This window comes from Plutella xylostella, chromosome 15 (assembly GCF_932276165.1).
Source record: "Plutella xylostella chromosome 15, ilPluXylo3.1, whole genome shotgun sequence".
Taxonomy (NCBI): Eukaryota; Metazoa; Arthropoda; class Insecta; order Lepidoptera; family Plutellidae; genus Plutella; species Plutella xylostella.
In genome coordinates this window covers 9,875,174-9,894,112 of record NC_063995.1, presented here as the reverse complement: position 1 = coordinate 9,894,112, position 18,939 = coordinate 9,875,174, and the positions used below count along the sequence as shown (strand labels likewise).

The following is an 18,939-nucleotide window of genomic DNA, read 5'->3' as shown; positions in this document are numbered from 1 at the left end:
AGAACAAAAACTTTCTTAAACGGTTAATGCTTAGAATTTCGTATTGAAACTAGTCTTTATTACGATAGTAAACATTTATTAAAGGAACATTTTCATCTAATTACAATAGTTAATTTAATCACAGTTATACTTAACAATTATTCGCATTAGTAAATATTTGTCTTACTAATATGGCGAAGCTCTCATACTTTATTCTTCTGGCTATGTTGTGTGTATCGACGGTGTATTCTGTCCTTTTCTTTTCCGCTATGTAAGAGAGAAGGGGCAATATGGCGGTGGACACATCTTCGACATCGACGTCTTTTTGGATGTTCATTATAGTTACTGCTTTGTCCAGTAAGTTTGAAACTTGACTGTCTGATAGTGGCACGGTTGAAACTTTGTCCTGAAATGAATGAATCTTGTTATTCTCAGATACTAGGCTGATTTTAGAAACTTCAACTTATAAATGCAGACTCTCCTATGGATCTCGCCTAAACTGCTTTCTGATAAGCGCAGATAAGCGTTATTAAAAAAAAACAAAACCCTTCCACAAACATTGCAATACTGCCATCTAGCGGCGCGGACAAGGAAACTCACAAATTTATATCTACCTTAGTAACGAGCGCCAAGTTCCTCAAGCAGTACAGCATACAGGCGCGGGTGCTGTCGGTGCGGTTCTCACTCTCGGCCACCGTGATGAGGGAGAAGGCGTTATACAGGATGTCTAGCGTCTCTGTCTCGCCGCGGCAGCGCAGGCTGTCCCACACCTCCGACCATTCGGTGGGGCTGGCTGAGCAGAGCACCTGGAATTGATATTTAGAAAAATCTGTGATATACATAACTAGGTAATAAGTTTAATTGCTGGATTGGAAAGGGCCGTGTATGTGTGTTCTATTGTATAATGTGAAACTCGTATACTGTGTATTTTACCATCTACTAGTAAAATTTATTTACCTTTGCCAACAACACGACTAGTTCATCATTAGACATCTCTTTCTTGCCGCTGATTATTTCTATGTAATTATCGCCGGGAGGGTTCCAGATGTCTCTGTAGTAGTACATATTCATTGGCCCTAATCTCACGAGCTTGCTTTTCAGCCAGTGCATGTCTTTGGCTGAAAATATAATAACATTTGTTAGTTTACATTTGAAGTATCTAAAAAATAAAAGTAGGTAGTTTATCGTAATTCATGTAAAGATACACAAAAATACTGTAACGCCTGTAGATAAAGCAATACGAAAATGGCGGAGGGACACATGCTGTTAAGCCCTATACATAATATACTTAATACGTAACCACCATTTTTATCTGCGTGCATTATATCATTACAAAATGTTTATAAGTCTACCTGGAACGACGCCATTGTAAGCTTTAAACAGCTTCATTTGCAGTTGCAGAGATTCTTCGAGCGCTGTGGGAGCGTCTCCGGTGAAGGTGGGCAGAGTCCAGCGCACGGCCTCCAGTACCTGCGCCAGCATGGCCAGCACCGGCGCGCGGTACTGCAGCAGCTCGTCCAGGCTGTACGCACCGGAGAGCAGCCGCACCTGCACGCTGACCGTCCCGCAGTCCTTCTGCACTATAGCCCGGTGGAGGCTCGGCATTATGACTAGCAGAAGCAGCTTTGCAGCCGTTAATATTTCAGCCCTCCTCAGCTCCACTATGAAGTGAACAAAGCTACTCCTCTGTTTGTCTGATTCAAGGCTGGTTAGAGGGTATTTTTCTATGCTTTTTACTAGGCAGGCTTCGGTGTCAGTTTTGTAGTAGTGGTTTGTGTATTTGCTCAACATGGACATGACACGCAGCATGATGTCACATTGTTTGTTGTTCTCTATTGCAGTGTTTAAGATTTTTGTGTAAGTGAGGTATGGGTTTTGGATGAATACTGATAGAACATGTGTGATATCGGCATCAGGTGTGGCCACTAGCTTGTTGAAAATTTCAGTCTGCATGTCGTTTAGCTGTGAGGTCTCAAGTGAATTGTTCAACACATTGTTCTTGAAATGCTCTTCCAGCACCATTTCCTTTGATGAGTGGTTGCATTTACTGAAAATGTTTATGGCTAGGAGTTTGACTGATTCATCTGCAGCACTGTTTTCTTCTACATAATGAATAATTTTCTTCATGAGCTGTGCACATTGATCACCTTTCAGGAAGTCTATGTTTGCGGTGAGGCATGCTATTGACTGCATATTTTGGCATAGTTCATCTTTTTCTATCAGAGCTTGCAGCCATAATACTTTGTGTTCTAATCCTTTGCTGACATTTTCAATAATGGTTTCAGTGTCTGCAACTTTAATGATGTCATGTATATCAACTGGCTTACATGAGATTTGAGGAAGCATATTTTTTATAGGATGATCTGAGAAAGCACTAATTTTTGTCAGTTTAGAGAGCAACAAGTAGCACATCTCCCCCACAGATTGTTGCATTGTTTTTCCATTTTCCTCAAACTCACTCCAAGCGCAGAAGACATCAACGCTGACTTCCATCACCACCGCCATACATTTGTCTACTAAAGCTGAGTTGCACTTCTGCACACACTGAAAAACTGAGCCTTCAGGTAAGTCACAAGGCCGGTATGCTCCTCCCCTGTTCTGAATACTTTCAGGTTTGATTGTGCATAAATACATGTCTTCAAAGCCTTCAGTTTCAAACTTTTCTAAAGAAGTGTACAGTGTAAAGCATTCTAGGATTAGCTTTATTACTGTGATCAAGTTGTTTCCCATGTACTTGTATTTTTCATCATCAGGAAGTCTCTCAATCCTTTCTGGGCGTGGTGGTGTCACAAAATATGTTATACATCTGAGTAGTGTTTCATAGAACTCTGTCAGGGTGGGGAACAAGAAGCTATTGTCGTAGGTGAAAAAGTTCATTCTGCTAATGTGTCTGTAGCAGGCCGCCGAAAGCAGCTTTATTTTCGCAAGACTTGTTTCTAATGGGCTATACTTTAAACTATCGATAAAGGGTTGCACTACTTGCAATGCCATTGAAGACTGACAAAATGAAATGACTTCATACAAGAAGGGTTCCATATTGAGACCCCATATCATCTCACAGATGAGGCATTTGGTGATGGTGGGCACGGTCCAGATGACCATGTCTATTCCAGGCATCTCCACCAGTTCCTCGAGGATTGAGAAGTCTGCATTTAACAATAAGTAGAAGGTAAACTTGCGTAGTTCAGATTTAGCCTTTTCTGTGACACCATCATTGGAGAGGTATTGTTTTTCATGTAAGAATGTGTACAAGCTGCTTACTATAGTAAGAATTGTTTCTTCGTTACCTGTAAATTGAACATTAAATAATGGACATCTGTTCTTTCATTTTATATCAGAGATAATTCTGTAAGTAATAAGTTAAAAAAGAGAATTTCTATGTGATTTTAATAGTATCACTAGGTATGTTGGTAAACCATTATAAGCCAATGTTGATTGTTTTACCCTATTCTTAAACACTAAACTTACTTTTACCATAGTAATAAATAATTGAGAAAAATATGTTGGTAGGTAATGGGGAAAACATTACTTACCGCCTCTAGCTGTTATTTTCGAAAATTGATTCACATTGTCTGCTGATATTATGACTCCCTGAAATGCTGACAATTCAGGAGTGAAATTCATATTTAATTTATAATACTGCACAATTTATTATTGAGATTCACCGGTTTTCGCGTATTTTTTCGTCGCAAATTCAAGAAATTTCGTACTGTCACTTTGACACTGACAGCTGACATACATTTTGTTGCGGCCTTGACCTTGAATGAAAACCAGACTAATAAACCGTGTTGCGTAACAAAATCATTAGTGCGATAAAACCATTATTCTGGGAAATAGGTATCCTCTTTTCTTACAACGGACTCGGTTTACGATTTTACGTGGACTTTACATAGGTACAAATCTCCGCCATAAAGAGTAAATAATAATTATAATTCTATCGCATCGCAGTACGGGTACCTAGATCACCACTATCCATTAAGGGTGCCCAACGACTGGGCTGTCCCACTATATTCTTCACTGGAAGAAAAGACTTTAGTGGATTTTTTTTTACTTTGGTGGAAATACCTTCCTTTGCTATGAAAATTCTGGAACATATAGCATTTCCAGGTATATCCAGGTATTTTGCCTTTTAGTGGTCTTCTTGTAGCTAGGGGGTTATTTCATCGTTCTTCTAGTATATCACACCCTGTCATTCTCCACCACTAGCGAGCATGGTTTTCGACAATTTAATCTAATAATAGCGTTTATTTCAAGCTATAGGAAGTTCACAAAAAAATAAGTGCACCGATTGAATGATAAATAGTAGTTTATTCACTTAAACAAGAAGATCTAATATTTACTTAGTAATAATAGGTATCAAACCTAATAACAAAATAAGAAACAAATCACAACCACAACAATACTACCTAATAACTTCTGAATTGTTTAAAAAGTCTTATAAGTCTTAAATGAGATTGTTTTTCCGTAATAATCCTAAATTAGTCTTAGCACTTTTAAACATAGGATCTAATTTTAAAGCATATAAATACAGTTCTTCTGCTAGGTGATATTTTTTCCATCGATGATACAGCACACCTGAAAAAAGATATAATTTTAACTCAGTAGGTTAGTGTTACTGACGGACACTGACTGCATTTGACGTCCTCCACACTTTTAGAAAAAAATCACAATGTCGACTGCAGTCCCCACTCTTTTTCTAATTATTTCAACAACGGTCAATGCAGTCCTGTTTTACCTAGAGTTTGTATGAAGACCATTTTGTTGTGCTTTATTTGGCAGGATTTCAAAGTTATATGTGCACCCAGAGTACCTACCTTTTTTTCACACAGCAATAAGTTTTCATACAAAAAAAAGTGTGAACTCACACGCACACAACGGTCACCGACGTCGTGTTTTCTTTACTGCGTCTAGGCAGTGTGCCGGCATGTGCACCAGCAAACCATCACTCAACTCCCATACAAAAATGTTGTGCGTTTTTATGAGTTTCACCGTTAATCTAGTGTCCATCAATGTGGTAAACTAGGTAAAAAACACCATAAGGCCAGGCAGTATGGGATAATGCCCTTAGCCTTCGTTCAAAGAAAAGAAACCTACAAAAAATAATAATAAAATAATGGGGGTAGTATGAAAACAAAACTACATTTTGTGAAGTTAGTTCCATAGATTTCATAAAAGACCAAAGTGATCGCGTATACCCATATAGGGCCTTCGGGTTCTTTTACCACCCGTGTTATAACGTTTAATCTTAGTGTTGTGTGCCTCTTTGTTATCAAACTTACTTTAACCTATAATTTAATTTCAGCGTCTAAAGTGGCGAACGTTAGTGAAGACCCTCTGCACCTCTAGGGTACCATAGGACTGTAATAACAAGTCCAGTTTTACATAGATGTAAAAAGTGTCTCACCAAGATTAGTGTAGTGTATAGCTTGCGCGTGTTTGCCGAACAGGGTGAGCGCTCGCTCGAAGTGCGCCTCGGCGTCCTCGAAGCGGCCGAGCTTGCCGTACACGTTGGCGACCGCGAAGTGCACGGGCGCGGACTGCGGCAGTTGGGCCAATGCTTCGGGCGCCAACTGCAGGGCGCGTTCTAGTTGCCCTGCGAATTTGAGGTAGGTGGATAGTGAAGCTAATTTTTTTTTACGGATTTTGTTGGTGTAAATTCGTCATATCTAAGATAATTAACGGTACTTATAAATCATTCTTTCTAACAGCCTTCTATGTTTTACCACATCCAGCTTCTTGTCTAAGGTCTTCAATATAGCAGTCTTTAGGGCGTCCCATGATACGTTCCCCTATTCGTGGTCGCTTGTCAAGTACTTATCAACCCAAATCTGGCACACATTACACACGTTTGCCTCATTGTTATTCCAAGTTATATCTAACCTGTGTTGTCGAGTAGCGACAGCAGATTGGTCCAGGCGAGCGTGTGCTTGGGCTTCAGCTTGATGGCTTGTCGCCACGCCGCCACGGCCGGCTCGGTCTGGTTCATTTCTAGAAACTAAACAAAAAGTAATAATTATTATTACATTTTAACTCGTGATATTTACAAGGACAAATAGGTACATTATGTACGTTTAACGTACATACTTTTAAGGTACTTATACGAAAATCGTTTCAGAGCTCACGCACCTTGGACAGAAACTATGCCAAGATTTATGATTCATGTTTCACACTCATACAACAATATGAATGTGAAATATGTCAGAGTCGAAACAAACTAAATAATACATCCTTAATACTTAAACATTATTGGTTTCTAAGGTGGTGGCTTTACGGCAGAGGAGCACACGTACCTTTGCGAAGATTAATGATTCACACTCATGCAGAATGTGAAATATGTCAAAGTCGAAACAAGTCTGAAACAAAACAAAGAATACAAAAAAACTTATTATTCTCTCACCAAATTGCCGAGATTGTAGAAGCAGTCGGGATAGTTGTGTCGGTACTTGATGGCGGTGATGTAGGCGTCCTGCGACTCCTGGTAGCGCTTCTGGTGAGCCAGCACTATGCCCAGGTTCATCCAGGCTGGCGGGAAGTCGTGCCTGAAATAGTAATGTTCATGGGTGTAATTATTTATTTATTTAATTTAATTCTTCATTGCAAAAATATATAAATAAGTGTAAACTGGGGACTTAATGCTAAAAGCATTTTTTACCAGTCAACCCACAGAAAGTACAGACTGCCTATTTTACCACTAAAAATATATTTGACTTCAGCGTAGCGTAATACATATACCTATTTAGCGCTTATCATTTATGTTTTACGAGGCATCTAGTTTTGCTTTTTATCCGGGACTTACCTTGCTCACGATTTAACTATAGCTATATCATAAATTTACCTTCCATTGTATTATTAATTATCTTGGTTAATAGGTTTCTATTGATTAGTGTTAACATTGAACAAAGGAGTCTATGTTACATGGGCCACGGTCAGCGATGGCTATTGTTACGAAAAATAATCAATTTCAGCACCTTCACGATTTATGAAAGCTTTTGGTGTTAGTTGAAAATTTTATATGAGACCCTGAATAGACAGACTTTTATCAGTGAGCTACCCAAACTGTAACTCACTTGTGTTCAAGCGCCATTCGCAGATATTCTTCGGCTTCTGAGTATTTGTTTTGATGTTTGAGCATATTTCCCAAATTATTCATAGCTTGATAATATTCTGGGTACAATCTGTAAAAAGTAAATTATTTTATTACATAAAGTACCTACCTAAAATTTAAAAGTTACAAATATACATAAGACCTCAAAATAATATTTTTTTTACTGTTTGTATTGGATTTTTACAATAGTTTTTCACATCGATTTCAAATATTGCCATACCTAACAATACTTTTCATAAGGTAAACTTTTGTAGGTAGTATGTTTTGGTATATTAAATATTTATGGTATACTAGCTGTTCCCGCGCGCTTCGCTTCGCCTTAAAAAGTTTTCCCGTGGGAATTCCGGGATAAAAAGTAGCCTATGTTCTTTCCCAGGGTCTAGACCATATGTATACCAAATTTCATTCAAATCCGTTCAGTAGTTTTGGCGTGAAAAGGTAACAGACAGACAGACAGACAGACAGACAGACAGACACAGTTACTTTCGCATTTATAATATTAGTTAGGATTCTTTATTCCTGCTACACTTTACCCTTTACATCTAAATATCCTTCCACCCAAAGGTTGTCTGGAAGAAATCGCTTTTAGCGATAAGACCGCCATTTGTACATATGTGTTAGATAAAGTTTTGTATTGTTGTCCATATTTTTGTGTGCAAATAAAGAATATCTTATCTTATCTTATCTTAAACTCACACACATGCATGGCACTCTATATCTCTTCGTTTTTAATATAAAAATACATAATACAGGGCGATTTTCACCAAAATATTAAACCTGTAGATTAATTGTCGAAACTCGATATAAGTCATTAATTAATATGGATTGATATTTCTAAAATGGAGATTAGACACTAAACCTAGACTTAAAATTTTGTCTCCCAAAATATAACTTACTCAATAGCGCGCCTATACGCCGCTAGCGCGACGTCCGTCTCATTCCTCGCGTCAGCCACCTTCGCCACGTTGTAGTGTACTTTAGCATTCAGTGGGCACACGGCCAGCCCGCTACGGAACAGGGCGTGCTCGTTCACCCAGCCGTACGAGCGCTCCAGCGCGCGCGAGCTGAAGATCAGGATCAGGAAGGCTAGCAGCTTGAACTGAAAGAGGGGGGGGGGGGTTTGGTTAGCAGTGGCGACGGTAAATGGTGGTATAGGTGCTCCTTAATCTCCTTATCCCTTTGTGATATAGGCAAATTTTTTATCCCGGAATTCCCATGGGAAGCCTTTTAGAAAGCGATGCGAAGCTAACTTTTAAAAGTTAGTTCGTCATAATCAAATTAGTTAGAAGCGACGGTAAATCTTGGTGGTGTAGATGCATGATGAATTGCTGTTTATTTATGTGTTCTGCATATTTAGGTAGCTCGTAAGTAGCAGTAGAGTAAGTTTCTTTTTAGAAAAGTCAATAGCTAATTATTAATTATAATCAATAGACTAGTCACTTCTTTAATTTAACCATTATAAAGTTGCATTATCCCTGAGAGATCTAGGTATATTTAATGCCGGAATCCCATATGAAACCCTTTAAAAGCGATGGGAAGCTTTTAAAAGCTCAAATCAAATTTCTCTTACCTTTGCAAGCTCGCCCGGTTGGAAAGTAAACATTCCCCGGATCATGAGCTTGTTGAGCCCCAGCAAGACTATGAGACAGAACCCGGCCGAGGGCAGGTACAGCACGCGCTCCGCCACCACGAACCCCACCGGGAAGAATATGTTGCTGGCCGGCAAGAAGGGGATCACCAGCAGAGAGAATGACAGAACCACCAGCCTGCGGAATTTAAAAATAGAATGAGGAAAGCATAGACAAAGCAGTGGTAAAGTTAATTGCTGGCCGGCAAGAACGGAATAACTAGCAGTGACACTGACAGAACCACCAGCCTGAATTTAAAAACAGAATGAGGAGAAGCATAGACAAAGTAGTGGATTATTGTTTTGCTTGTCGGTAAGAAGGGAATAACTAGCAGCGACACAGAACCACCAGCCAGAGGAATTTAAAATTAGAATAAGGAGAAGCATAGATAAAGAAGTGGATTTAAAAAAAAAAATTATTTGATTTTATTTTATAAATGTAATAATAATAATAATATATAATAATAATAATAATATGTGGGGACATCTCACACACGGCCATCCGACCCCAAGCTAGGTAGAACCTGTGTTATGGGTGTCGGACAGCTGATATATCTACACAAATACATAGATAGATAGATACTAAATATAAATATCAACACCCAAGACCCGAGAACAAATATCTGTGTTTAAACAAATATCTGCCCCAGCCGGGAATCGAACCCGGGACCTTCGGCTCAGTAGTCAGGGTCACTAACCACTACGCCATTCGGTCGTCATTGTTTATAGTAAGTTAAGTATATAAAACTCTGTACTCACTTTTTAGACTTCTTACATATTTTTTGGTTAAATAAACAAGTTGCAACTAGAAATGCATACAGGTGGAGGCATGAGATTAATATCACTCTGGGATCAAACTGCTTGTTAATTGTGGGTACACATCCCATGGACCAATCAAAGCACAGCCATTCCGGCCATATCATCAGTAACATGTTTAAAAAATGAATATAATTGTAAGTTGCAAGCTGAAAAAGAAAAGAAATGTGATAATTTCATTTTTACATATAGCACACTTGTGGTAGTGCGCTATATGTAAGTATAGATTTTCCAGATAAAGTTTAGTAGTTTTTGGTATTATATTCATGTGCACATCTCAGGGATTCCTATTATGTAATAATTTAAAATAATATTTTTATTAATCACTGCTTGCTACTTACTCTTTTAAACGTAGAATCACAAAAAGCGGCTGGATTGTCGACTGCTTTAAACTCTGGCTTTGTTCCTCCCATGATGAGCCATCTCCCGTATATTAAGATAACTATACTAGGGACAACTATAAAGAGTCTTTTCACCGTAGCAAACTTATCATGAGGAGGCGTGTGGTAGTCTATTTTGGTCACTTTTGGTTGGGTCACAATGTCATATACTATGCAGAATCCCTGAAATGAATCACAAAAAGCTTTAGACATAAATATTAAGATTTATTGATATTTATGTGTTGCAAAATCACGATTTTGAAATTATGATTTACTTTCAGGCTTAGATATAGATTGATTTAAATTAACAAGATTTATGGATTTTAAGAATTTACATGCTCTCAGCAATAACTCTGTTATCTTCCTATAACTACACTTAACAAATAAGTAATCATAAATTATTATTACCAAAACAGTTATCCCAGTTTCCTTAAACAGCATAGACACGGCTGCCATTATAATAGACGCAAACAGCTTCCAATAAGACCCCTCTTTAATGGCATTGTGGTACAGGATGAATGAAATGAAGAATGTCACTGCACATAGTATGTCTGCTCTCCCAACGATGCCACTCACAGCCTCCACATGGATTGGATGGACTGCAAATAGTATTGATGCGTGCCACGCTACATCCAGGGCCTCCTTCGTGTAAGAGTGAAGACCACCCAGAATCAGCTTGTATGAATACCACACCAGTAAGCAACAAACCCAGTGGCATAACACATTGGTTACTTTGAAATGTATAGGATTTAACTCGTAGCCACTCAAGATGTAATTCAACCTAGAATAAAACAGCTGGATTAGAAACAAGATAATAATAGGCTATTATCTGCCTCTACTTATTTTCCACAGATGCCAGGGCAGGGGCAGATGATAATAGTATTCCTCATCCAGCCACTACCTGCTACCTGACCTAAGATTGCCGATCAGCTGGCCAGATGATTTGACTATGCTTGTATGTGAAGCATAATAAAATAAATATTAGTATAAAATAATATTACCGTACTTACCTAAAGGATAAAGTCGTAAGAGGCCGGTAGGACTTATGGCTTAGATTACTTGCAATTTTATTGCCCCAAAAGTCATGATAGAAAACATCAATGAGAGAGTTTGAAGTTACATCTTTGTTTTTAATTATAGCTTCAGCGTCATCAAATACAAACTCTGAGTAAAAACATGAGTGGAGATATGGAAGGAACGATACGAAAGAAAGCGCAAATAGTTTGAAAAAGAACATCACGTTAAATAATTAAATTGGGCACGGATACATAAAATTGTTGAAGGTACAAGTTATTTGAACGACACTTGATCACTTGGTTCACACAGTAAAGTAAGTTTATCACAGAAATCGATAAAAATTACAATAAATAGATTTGTTTTTAAAATTCTACGAAGTTCGAAGTTGTAGTTAAATTACTTGACAGATTGACATTGACAGCTGACATGACAGTTGTGGTACACTTTCTATTAAGTACCTACACTACACAGATAAAGAAACAATATGAAAATGTGATGAAAATGGTGGATGGAACCAACGGCAACGGACCTTTTGATGACTTGCAGTGGCGGATTTACCAATAGGCCAAAAAGGCCAGTGCCTAGGGCGGCAGATTTAGAGGGGCGGCAAATTTGGCCATTTTATTTTACAGATATTTTAAAATAAATTTACGTGTACACAATCCAAATATATATATATACAACATGTTGTTTTTAGAACCCGACAAACTTTAAGGGAGGATTCTACGAGTAATTTCATCGAGAAAAAACCCCCATATGTGGGGTCAAATCAAATCTCAATATTCTAGAAATGGCGGCCATTTTAAAGTTTAGAAACATTTTTTTTTCTTTTTATTCATAGAAAATCATATCTCGAGATTTAGACGCCTTACGGACATTGAAATAAAATGCTTTTATCCGCAAAAAGTCATCTCTATCCAATAAAAATATCCACAACTGCCAAAAAGTTACATAAAATAAGTTAAAAGCACCTAATCTAACAGTTTTGACACAAAAAAAAAACAGCAAAAATTTATATTTACTTGAATAACTTTGAAAATCGCCCCCCTTTGATGGTATTTTTATGTATTTATTTAAAAGTATTTGAGTTAAGCTAAACAATGATACCTAAACCGTATCTCTACGTCGAGGCAGTCAAGAATTATTGCAAGTTCAAAACACACCTAACGGAGCTCATGGTTATGATTGGATGCGGAAAGCTAAAGATCGCATCCAGTGGCGTGCTTTGGGAGAGGTCTACGTCCAGCAGTGGACTGCTATAGGCTGATGATGATGATGAAGAGATTCTTGGTACGCAGTTTTTCAGACTTTGAAATCAATCAAAGATGATATTACTGCAAGGCCTGTAACGCGACAAGAAGCGGCGGAAATACTTTCGAATTTGGAGAAACTGGAAACGGCGGTAATGGTAGTTGTGTGGAATTTTGTCATATTATGTACTATAACAGTGATTTTTTAATATATTTTTGGAGCAAACATTTAGCCACCAGTGGGACACTTGAGTCTACCAAGAATTTGCACTTTGAAGCTTAATATTTCGTAAACTAATCACTGAATAGAAAAATGGTTTGAGCAGACCTTTAATATTTTTGAACGACCTATACAATACCCCACACCAAGGAAAAAAATCAACCCCACTATAAGTAGTAGAAGGTACCCAAAATTTATTTTTAAACATTTTATTTTATTACTTTGTTGAGGCCTTAAATTTGTATATCTTTGAAATGTCAGCTAATCTTTACCCGTTTCTGAGAAAAAGGGTGGCGACAGACAGACAAATAAACAGACAGACGGACAACAAAGTCATCCTATAAGGGTTCCTTTTTTCGTTTTGAGGTACGGAACTTTAAAAAGATTTCATGAAACACTAGAAGAAGTTGGCGACAGACAGACTGATAGAAATATCAATAAGTTCACAGTCATACTAATAACGGGATTAAACTAACGATTTGAATTTCAGAAGTCAGTAGGGGCGGCAAAAATTTTATGGCCTACAGGCGGCAAATTTGTAAATCCGCCACTGATGACTTGTGTAAAATGTTTATAAGCGTTTTTTGTATTTCAATTATTGAACATAGTTAAACTAGCTTTTCCGTTGGAATTCCGAGAAAAAAGGAGGTTAGCCTAAGTAGTTGTAGCACTCCGGGATAATGTAGTGTCGCAGGCATCTGGTTGAATCTCCTTTATGATTGAATCACTAGTTTTTGAGTTTTGGATTTATGCCTTACAATCATAAATGTTTATTTCCAATGTTTTTTAGTGGAGTGCCTAGTTATAAATATTATTATGATAACTACTCAATAACTACTGTGTGTCTCCGAAGAAAATATAGAGCCTTACAAATACTTAGACATTTTCAATAAATACTTAAAGCAAGGTGGTATGCTGAACACCGGACAGCTATATCTTTTTGCCTGTTACTTACTTTGCCTTCACATAAATTATTGTGGGTACATTGGTACAGTCCTCATCCAGGTATCCACAGTCACATTTAAATGTGGAAGTAATAAGTAGGTACTTACATAAGTACTTATAACTTCCATGCTGTTCCATGCATTGAAAGCACCAGAGGCTCAGACTTGGCTCAGACCAAACCACAGGCAAATCAAATCGCACTCTCAGTATAAAAGGGGCTTATCTCTAAATTTCACGATACTGAGTTACTTACTTTACTTACTTATTCCCAATCTCCGCTGGGGAGCAAAGGGCCGAAGTGAAGCGCCGCCATTCTTTACGATCTTGGGCCAGCTCAGAGACATCCGCCCAAGACATCCCCGTGATCCCCGCCTGGCCCATTTCCTTTTTCACAGAGCGCTGCCATGTCTCTCGCGGTCTGCCGAGTCTTCGTTTACCGCCCTCGGGGTGCCATGTCAGCGCTTCCTTTCCCTTAAGGGACGTCTTCAGTACGTCTTAAAACGTGTCATATCCATCTCCATTTGCGTTCTTTTACGGTTTCTGCTACAGGTTTTTGATGTGTTCTGCGCCAAAGTTCCTCGTTGGAGACAAAGCCAAACCAACGGATCCCTAGGATATTGCGTAAGCATCTGTTTACGAAAACCTGTAGCTTGTTCGTGGTTTGAACCGTTTTCATCCAAGTTTCGCAACCGTAGAGGAGAACGGTCTTTACGCACGCGTTGAACAGGCGGATCTTGGTTTGGAGACAGAATGCGGAAGACCTCCACACTGGGCTTAACATGGCAAAAGCTCCACGGGCTTTGTTGATGCGGTTGCCGATATCCTCGTCAATTCCACCATTTGGTGTGATTTTGCTACCCAGGTAGGTGAAGGTGTCAACATCTTCAATTGATTGGCTGTTGATTTCAAATGGAGTACGGTCCGCAGTCATTACTCGCATTGACTTTGTCTTTTCTCTGTTGACATGCATGCCCACTCGGTTACCCAAATGGACGAGGTCATTGAGTTTCCTTTGCATATCAGCGCTATTTTCGGTAAAAAAACAAATATCGTCCGCAAAAGCGAGATACTCCAGAGATGTTCCATTGGACCAATCCAAACCTCCTTTGACATTCTGCTCCATCATATCCAAAATTACTTCGGTAATCATGATGAAGAGTAGTGGGGATAATATGCAGCCCTGCTTGACGCCAATATTGGGGCTTATTGGTTCGCTCAGCTTCCCTTCGTGGATTACTTGGCAAGTGTAGCCATTGTAGGCTTCCTTAATAAGTTTCGCATTTTATTCGGAACGTGAAAATATATTTCAGCGTATCCCATATCGCTGACTGGTGTACCCTATCAAATGCCTTCTCAAAATCCACAAATGTCAGGAAAAGGGCCTTTTGCCACTCTGTTGATGCTTCCAGAATTATGCGGAGTGTGTTGATTTGGTCCGAGCAATTTCTTCCCCTGCGGAATCCTGCCTGAGTTACAGTCATAGAAAGACCGAAAAAGGTATGCTCTATCCGATGACCACGAAAACAGAGGCATTTTTATAATAGAATGAGAAATCCGATACTTCCGCCTCTATTATACGGGGACCTACCGCACCCCCCGCTTCGTGTAAGAGTGACGTAACCAGTGATGTGCCAACGGTGATATGGACAGGTTGTCGCAGGTTTAGTTTTAGACAGGTTTAAAACAGATTGTGCCTTTTTAGTTCTGTACTTCTATTTGTATTATAATTCACCCTTTAGAAGAAAATAGGCTCATATCGTTAAACATCCTTCAATCATTAAATTATTTTAGTGTTAAATAGACCTTTTGAGACTTATAGCAATATTTTTTTTTAAAAATCAGAATTAAAAAGGCCTGACTATAAAATAGTCCTTTTAAAAGTATTGAGTTCAGAACAATAAAGGTTTAAGTAATACTAGTTTAAAAAAAAAAAAAACATAAAATTATATTTATATTACAAGAGCTTTACGTCTATTATATTAACAAAAAAAGACATCCCAGGCTTCATGAATAAAATATAACATAGTCCCATTTTCACCCATATTACTTAAATTAATACTTACTGTCAAAGTTGAAAATGAAAATTTCCGGACAGTTTTTTGCGATTTGCCAACAATTTAGTTTTTTGAATTACGCCTCTATTATCCTGAGGGTGCGAAATGTCAATGTCACCTAACTACGTTGCCGTTGCCATTTGATTTGTCTGTTGTGGTTTTACTACGAATCTCAGAACAAGAGCTAAGTTATGCACAACACACACAAAGAACATAAATTAGTACTTCTCTAACGCACACACATAAATTAATAATCCTAATTTTACGTAAGTAATAATTTACCATAGCAACACCTCCGGGGTGTGCCCGGATCCGCTACATACAGGGTGTTGCAAAAAGGGTATACTAAGCCCAAACCTACATGTGCAGCATAGTATATCTAAGCCCGAAAATAAAATCAGAATTTCAAAATTCGCGGATATATTTTTTTCGCGAATTTTGAAATTCTGATTTCATTTTCGGGCTGTGATATACCATGCTGCACATGTAGGTTTGGGCTTTGTATACCCTTTTTGCAACACCCTGTAGATGGCAGATGCCTGTCCATAGGATTCCCTCACCCGTGTTCATCCCTTAGTAGGGGGGCATCCCTAAGAAACAGGCTCTATATTCTGCGTTGTACTGCCCTTGCTGGGTACCTAAGCAGAGATGCAATGGTTTTACGCACAAATATGTACCTATACTTAATATATTTTTCGCCAATGTTGTGTAAGCTTATTTTATTTATTTATTATTTTAGTACACAATGTACAATGCTTATAACTATTAGGTAGTACCACAACCCGAGAATTAAAAAAAAAAAAAAAGCCTACTCGAATTATAACTACCTATCTATTTATCAACTTTTTAGCCTACAACATCGACTATTTGCATAAATTTTACATGTTAGAGCCTAACAATAACATCGCAGGCCAGAATCAAACGGAAGAGCACGAGTTTAAGTTTGACCTCATCAACACACCATGGGGCCAACGATCTACAAAGAGCAGAGTTTTTATTGTCACTCTACTTGTAGTCATTTTTGTTGCCATCATGGCCTGCGTAGTTAATGGTCTGGTGATGCACTACCGAGGGTTCAATCAGTTCAACCAGGCCAGTAAGAACATTAGACGAAGCTGCCATCTGGTGAAAGCAGACGCGTACCCTTATGTTGCGAGAATACAGTCGATAGCTACGCAAGAAGTGGTCTGTGTTGGAGCCGTGGTGGCTAAGAACTTGGTGCTTGCAAGCAAGTTCTGCTTGGCGCGAGGAGCTATCCGCATACTCGTTGGAAGTTTCAGCGAGTAAGCTATATGTTGTGGTTCTTGCCTTGGGCTGACTTTGCCTAACTGTAACCTTACCTAAATTTACCTACTTGAGTATACCTACTTACCTACCTATTTTTCATTTCAGCCCGTTATGTCGAAAAGGTTTTTCTGTTGGCCTGACAGAAAGCATTGATATCCAGAAAGACAAACTGGTCTTCCTCACGTCTTTCGAAGACATGTCAGCGTGTGCGGTCGTGATGCCTGTGGGCACAAAGCTGAACGTCGAGGCTCGGAGTTTTGTTATAGGAAAACCTTTCCACGGTACAAAATATTTGACCCACCATCCGGTGAAGGTAATACCTGACAACAAGACCGGTACAATACAAGAAGAAGAATCGATCATTAGTGTCCAAGAATTAACCAAATGCCCAGTTCAGGCGAGTGACCTGCTGACCCAAGACGGCAGCTTGTACGGTATAGCTCTCGATCGTGACGAGAACACACCAAGCACGGGTAATTACCCGTTTCTAAACTTAAAACAAGTCCTGGAAATGCTGGAGAGTAAGGCTGAAACCGTCCAATAAAATACTTGCACAAGTCTTGTGGTTTCAATTGGATTTATTCTGTTTCAAATGAACATTAAGAGTAATAGGGGGGGTCTTGGTACTCGATGGTTTTCTTGCGTGTGCCGTTGTTCATATTCCTTCGGAAGGTGCCGAGGTCCACTTCCTCGGGGCACGTGCATCCCTTCCAGTCCCTGGTGGCGAGGTAGAAGACGATGGCCGCCACCACCACCACCGCGGTGGACACAACCAAAAACGTGTGGGTGGTGGTGTCGGCCGCCTGTACTGGGATCGCTTTTATCATTTTATACTGCCGCATGCTTCTTGAGGATGATGCTGGAACAAACATAATTAAATGCGAATTTATATAACGTCTGAGTTTTGAAGCGAAGTTTGTCTGTAAGGGTGAGGAGCCTCATGCCCAACACTGCTATTGTTTTAAGGATTTATTTATCAATTAATCTTACAGGTGTTCTTTTAAAATATGGGATCCGTAAAATAATATTATAAGTGTATTATTAAAAAATAACATATTAATTGACATTGATACCCTGAATTAACGGGCGTTAAAATTGAACCTTGCCATCTTCCCTAGGCAGGTAAGTAAGGTAGATAATATAAGAGGGCATAAAAGATTTAAATACTTCCAATTAATTACATTGGAGACGAATAAAAATGGACCCGATCGATATTCAGGAAGGGCCAATTCATTTCGCGTGTTTGCGTCCAATTTAACGCATTCGTTAGTGGGTCCAAATTATAATACAAGTCCTATTAAAGCGTCGTCATACGCGCGATTGCTTGTCAAGCCCAGGGTTGGGCGGACGCTTGATCCACGTCGGTACGCATCTCACACACTGAACGGCTTATGCCTTTGAAATGGTGGAGGCATAACGCTAAGTGTGGCTTCAGAATTCAACAAAGGGTTCTGCAAGAGCTTACGCGTAACTCTTTATTGTTATTATTGCAATCAAACACGTAGGTACCTCAACGAACTATGTTCCAATGTACCTAATAGTAAATCTACCCTAGTACAGATTTATCAATTCCGTGTCTGTATCAATCTACCTACTGACATAGCTCTACGTTACGTTGGTACGTGTCATGAGGCTGGCAGACCAAGTTCTCCACCCACACACCGTGCGACTGTGCACAGTTCTCGGCTGGCACCACAACATCCCTATTCCGTCACGGTGATTTTCCGGGGCAGCGACGCGACGCGGCGCGACCAATAGAGTTGATTCGCTCCTAAACCGGCTTCACAATTAAAATGTTAATTTCTCGTTAGGCCACTGGCGCCGAGTCACTTTTTTATTGTGCTTTTCATCATATTTCTAAGTCTAGGCAATAAATCTATGTAGGCATCTTACTCACGATACGGTAAGCTAACTATAAAGATACTATTAGGTACCTACTTAGTAGTACCTGTCTATTTTATTATAGGTACATACTAGATGATTTCTTGATGTAGAGAAATGTTGAGTGGTCGTAGTGGAGCTGAAATAGTAAGTAGAAATCTGACCGGTATTCTAAATAATGTTCATTTTAGGATTTGACTGATTGATGAGCTGATGAACTGTGATGAACTGATATTATATTTTACTCTATGTATTGTTGTATTTAATATATTTGACAGATGTAGTTTCCAAAAAAATATTAAGACCTCAGAATAATAACGGCATTCCGTTTGCTATTTGTCGCATAAAGGTAAAGTAAAATTATTATAGTATAAATCA

General features: G+C 38.9%; 3 protein-coding genes and 1 long non-coding RNA gene across 4 annotated transcripts; 1 reads left to right on the top strand and 3 right to left on the bottom strand.

The window, feature by feature from the left end:
• Window positions 1-61: 61 nt before the first annotated feature.
• LOC105398488 lies at window positions 62-3,709 on the bottom strand. The gene is made up of 5 exons (XM_011570600.3): window positions 3,513-3,709; window positions 1,332-3,266; window positions 937-1,097; window positions 594-785; window positions 62-385 (listed from the first exon to the last, which is right to left on the bottom strand). Exons 1-5 carry the CDS (start codon window positions 3,601-3,603, stop codon window positions 131-133), a joined length of 2,634 nt encoding a protein of 877 aa, XP_011568902.3. The 5' UTR covers window positions 3,604-3,709; the 3' UTR covers window positions 62-130.
• A 553-nt stretch (window positions 3,710-4,262) lies between these two features.
• Window positions 4,263-11,346, bottom strand: LOC105398539 (protein O-mannosyl-transferase TMTC4). Its single transcript, XM_038108228.2, has 11 exons — window positions 10,918-11,346; window positions 10,316-10,688; window positions 9,869-10,090; window positions 9,471-9,676; window positions 8,655-8,850; window positions 7,981-8,183; window positions 7,047-7,154; window positions 6,377-6,518; window positions 5,860-5,974; window positions 5,384-5,572; window positions 4,263-4,554 (listed from the first exon to the last, which is right to left on the bottom strand). Exons 1-11 carry the CDS (start codon window positions 11,142-11,144, stop codon window positions 4,424-4,426), a joined length of 2,112 nt encoding a protein of 703 aa, XP_037964156.2. The 5' UTR covers window positions 11,145-11,346; the 3' UTR covers window positions 4,263-4,423.
• Window positions 11,347-16,202: 4,856 nt separating this feature from the next.
• Window positions 16,203-17,238, top strand: LOC105398485. Its single transcript, XM_011570599.3, has 2 exons — window positions 16,203-16,676; window positions 16,786-17,238. Exons 1-2 carry the CDS (start codon window positions 16,276-16,278, stop codon window positions 17,222-17,224), a joined length of 840 nt encoding a protein of 279 aa, XP_011568901.3. The 5' UTR covers window positions 16,203-16,275; the 3' UTR covers window positions 17,225-17,238.
• On the bottom strand, window positions 17,239-18,731 carry LOC125489652. The gene is made up of 2 exons (XR_007267129.1): window positions 18,629-18,731; window positions 17,239-17,539 (listed from the first exon to the last, which is right to left on the bottom strand). It is a non-coding gene; the product is annotated as an uncharacterized LOC125489652 (long non-coding RNA).
• Between the last annotated feature and the right edge of the window lie 208 nt (window positions 18,732-18,939).

Bases quoted from the DNA above. Each gene is read 5' to 3' on its own strand.
- LOC105398488 (XM_011570600.3), bottom strand. From the start codon at position 3,603: ATGAATTTCACTCCTGAATTGTCAGCATTTCAGGGAGTCATAATATCA. The intron at 1,098-1,331 runs GTAGACTTATAA...TTATATTTTCAG, and splicing joins TTACAATGGCGTCGTTCCAG to CCAAAGACATGCACTGGCTG. The intron at 786-936 runs GTAAATAAATTT...TATCAATTCCAG, and splicing joins TAGTCGTGTTGTTGGCAAAG to GTGCTCTGCTCAGCCAGCCC.
- LOC105398539 (XM_038108228.2), bottom strand. From the start codon at position 11,144: ATGTTCTTTTTCAAACTATTTGCGCTTTCTTTCGTATCGTTCCTTCCA. The intron at 6,519-7,046 runs GTGAGTTACAGT...TTACTATTTCAG, and splicing joins CGAATGGCGCTTGAACACAA to GCACGACTTCCCGCCAGCCT. The intron at 5,975-6,376 runs GTGAGAGAATAA...CTTTTTGTTTAG, and splicing joins TCTACAATCTCGGCAATTTG to TTTCTAGAAATGAACCAGAC.
- LOC105398485 (XM_011570599.3), top strand. From the start codon at position 16,276: ATGTTAGAGCCTAACAATAACATCGCAGGCCAGAATCAAACGGAAGAG. The intron at 16,677-16,785 runs GTAAGCTATATG...TTTTCATTTCAG, and splicing joins CTCGTTGGAAGTTTCAGCGA to CCCGTTATGTCGAAAAGGTT.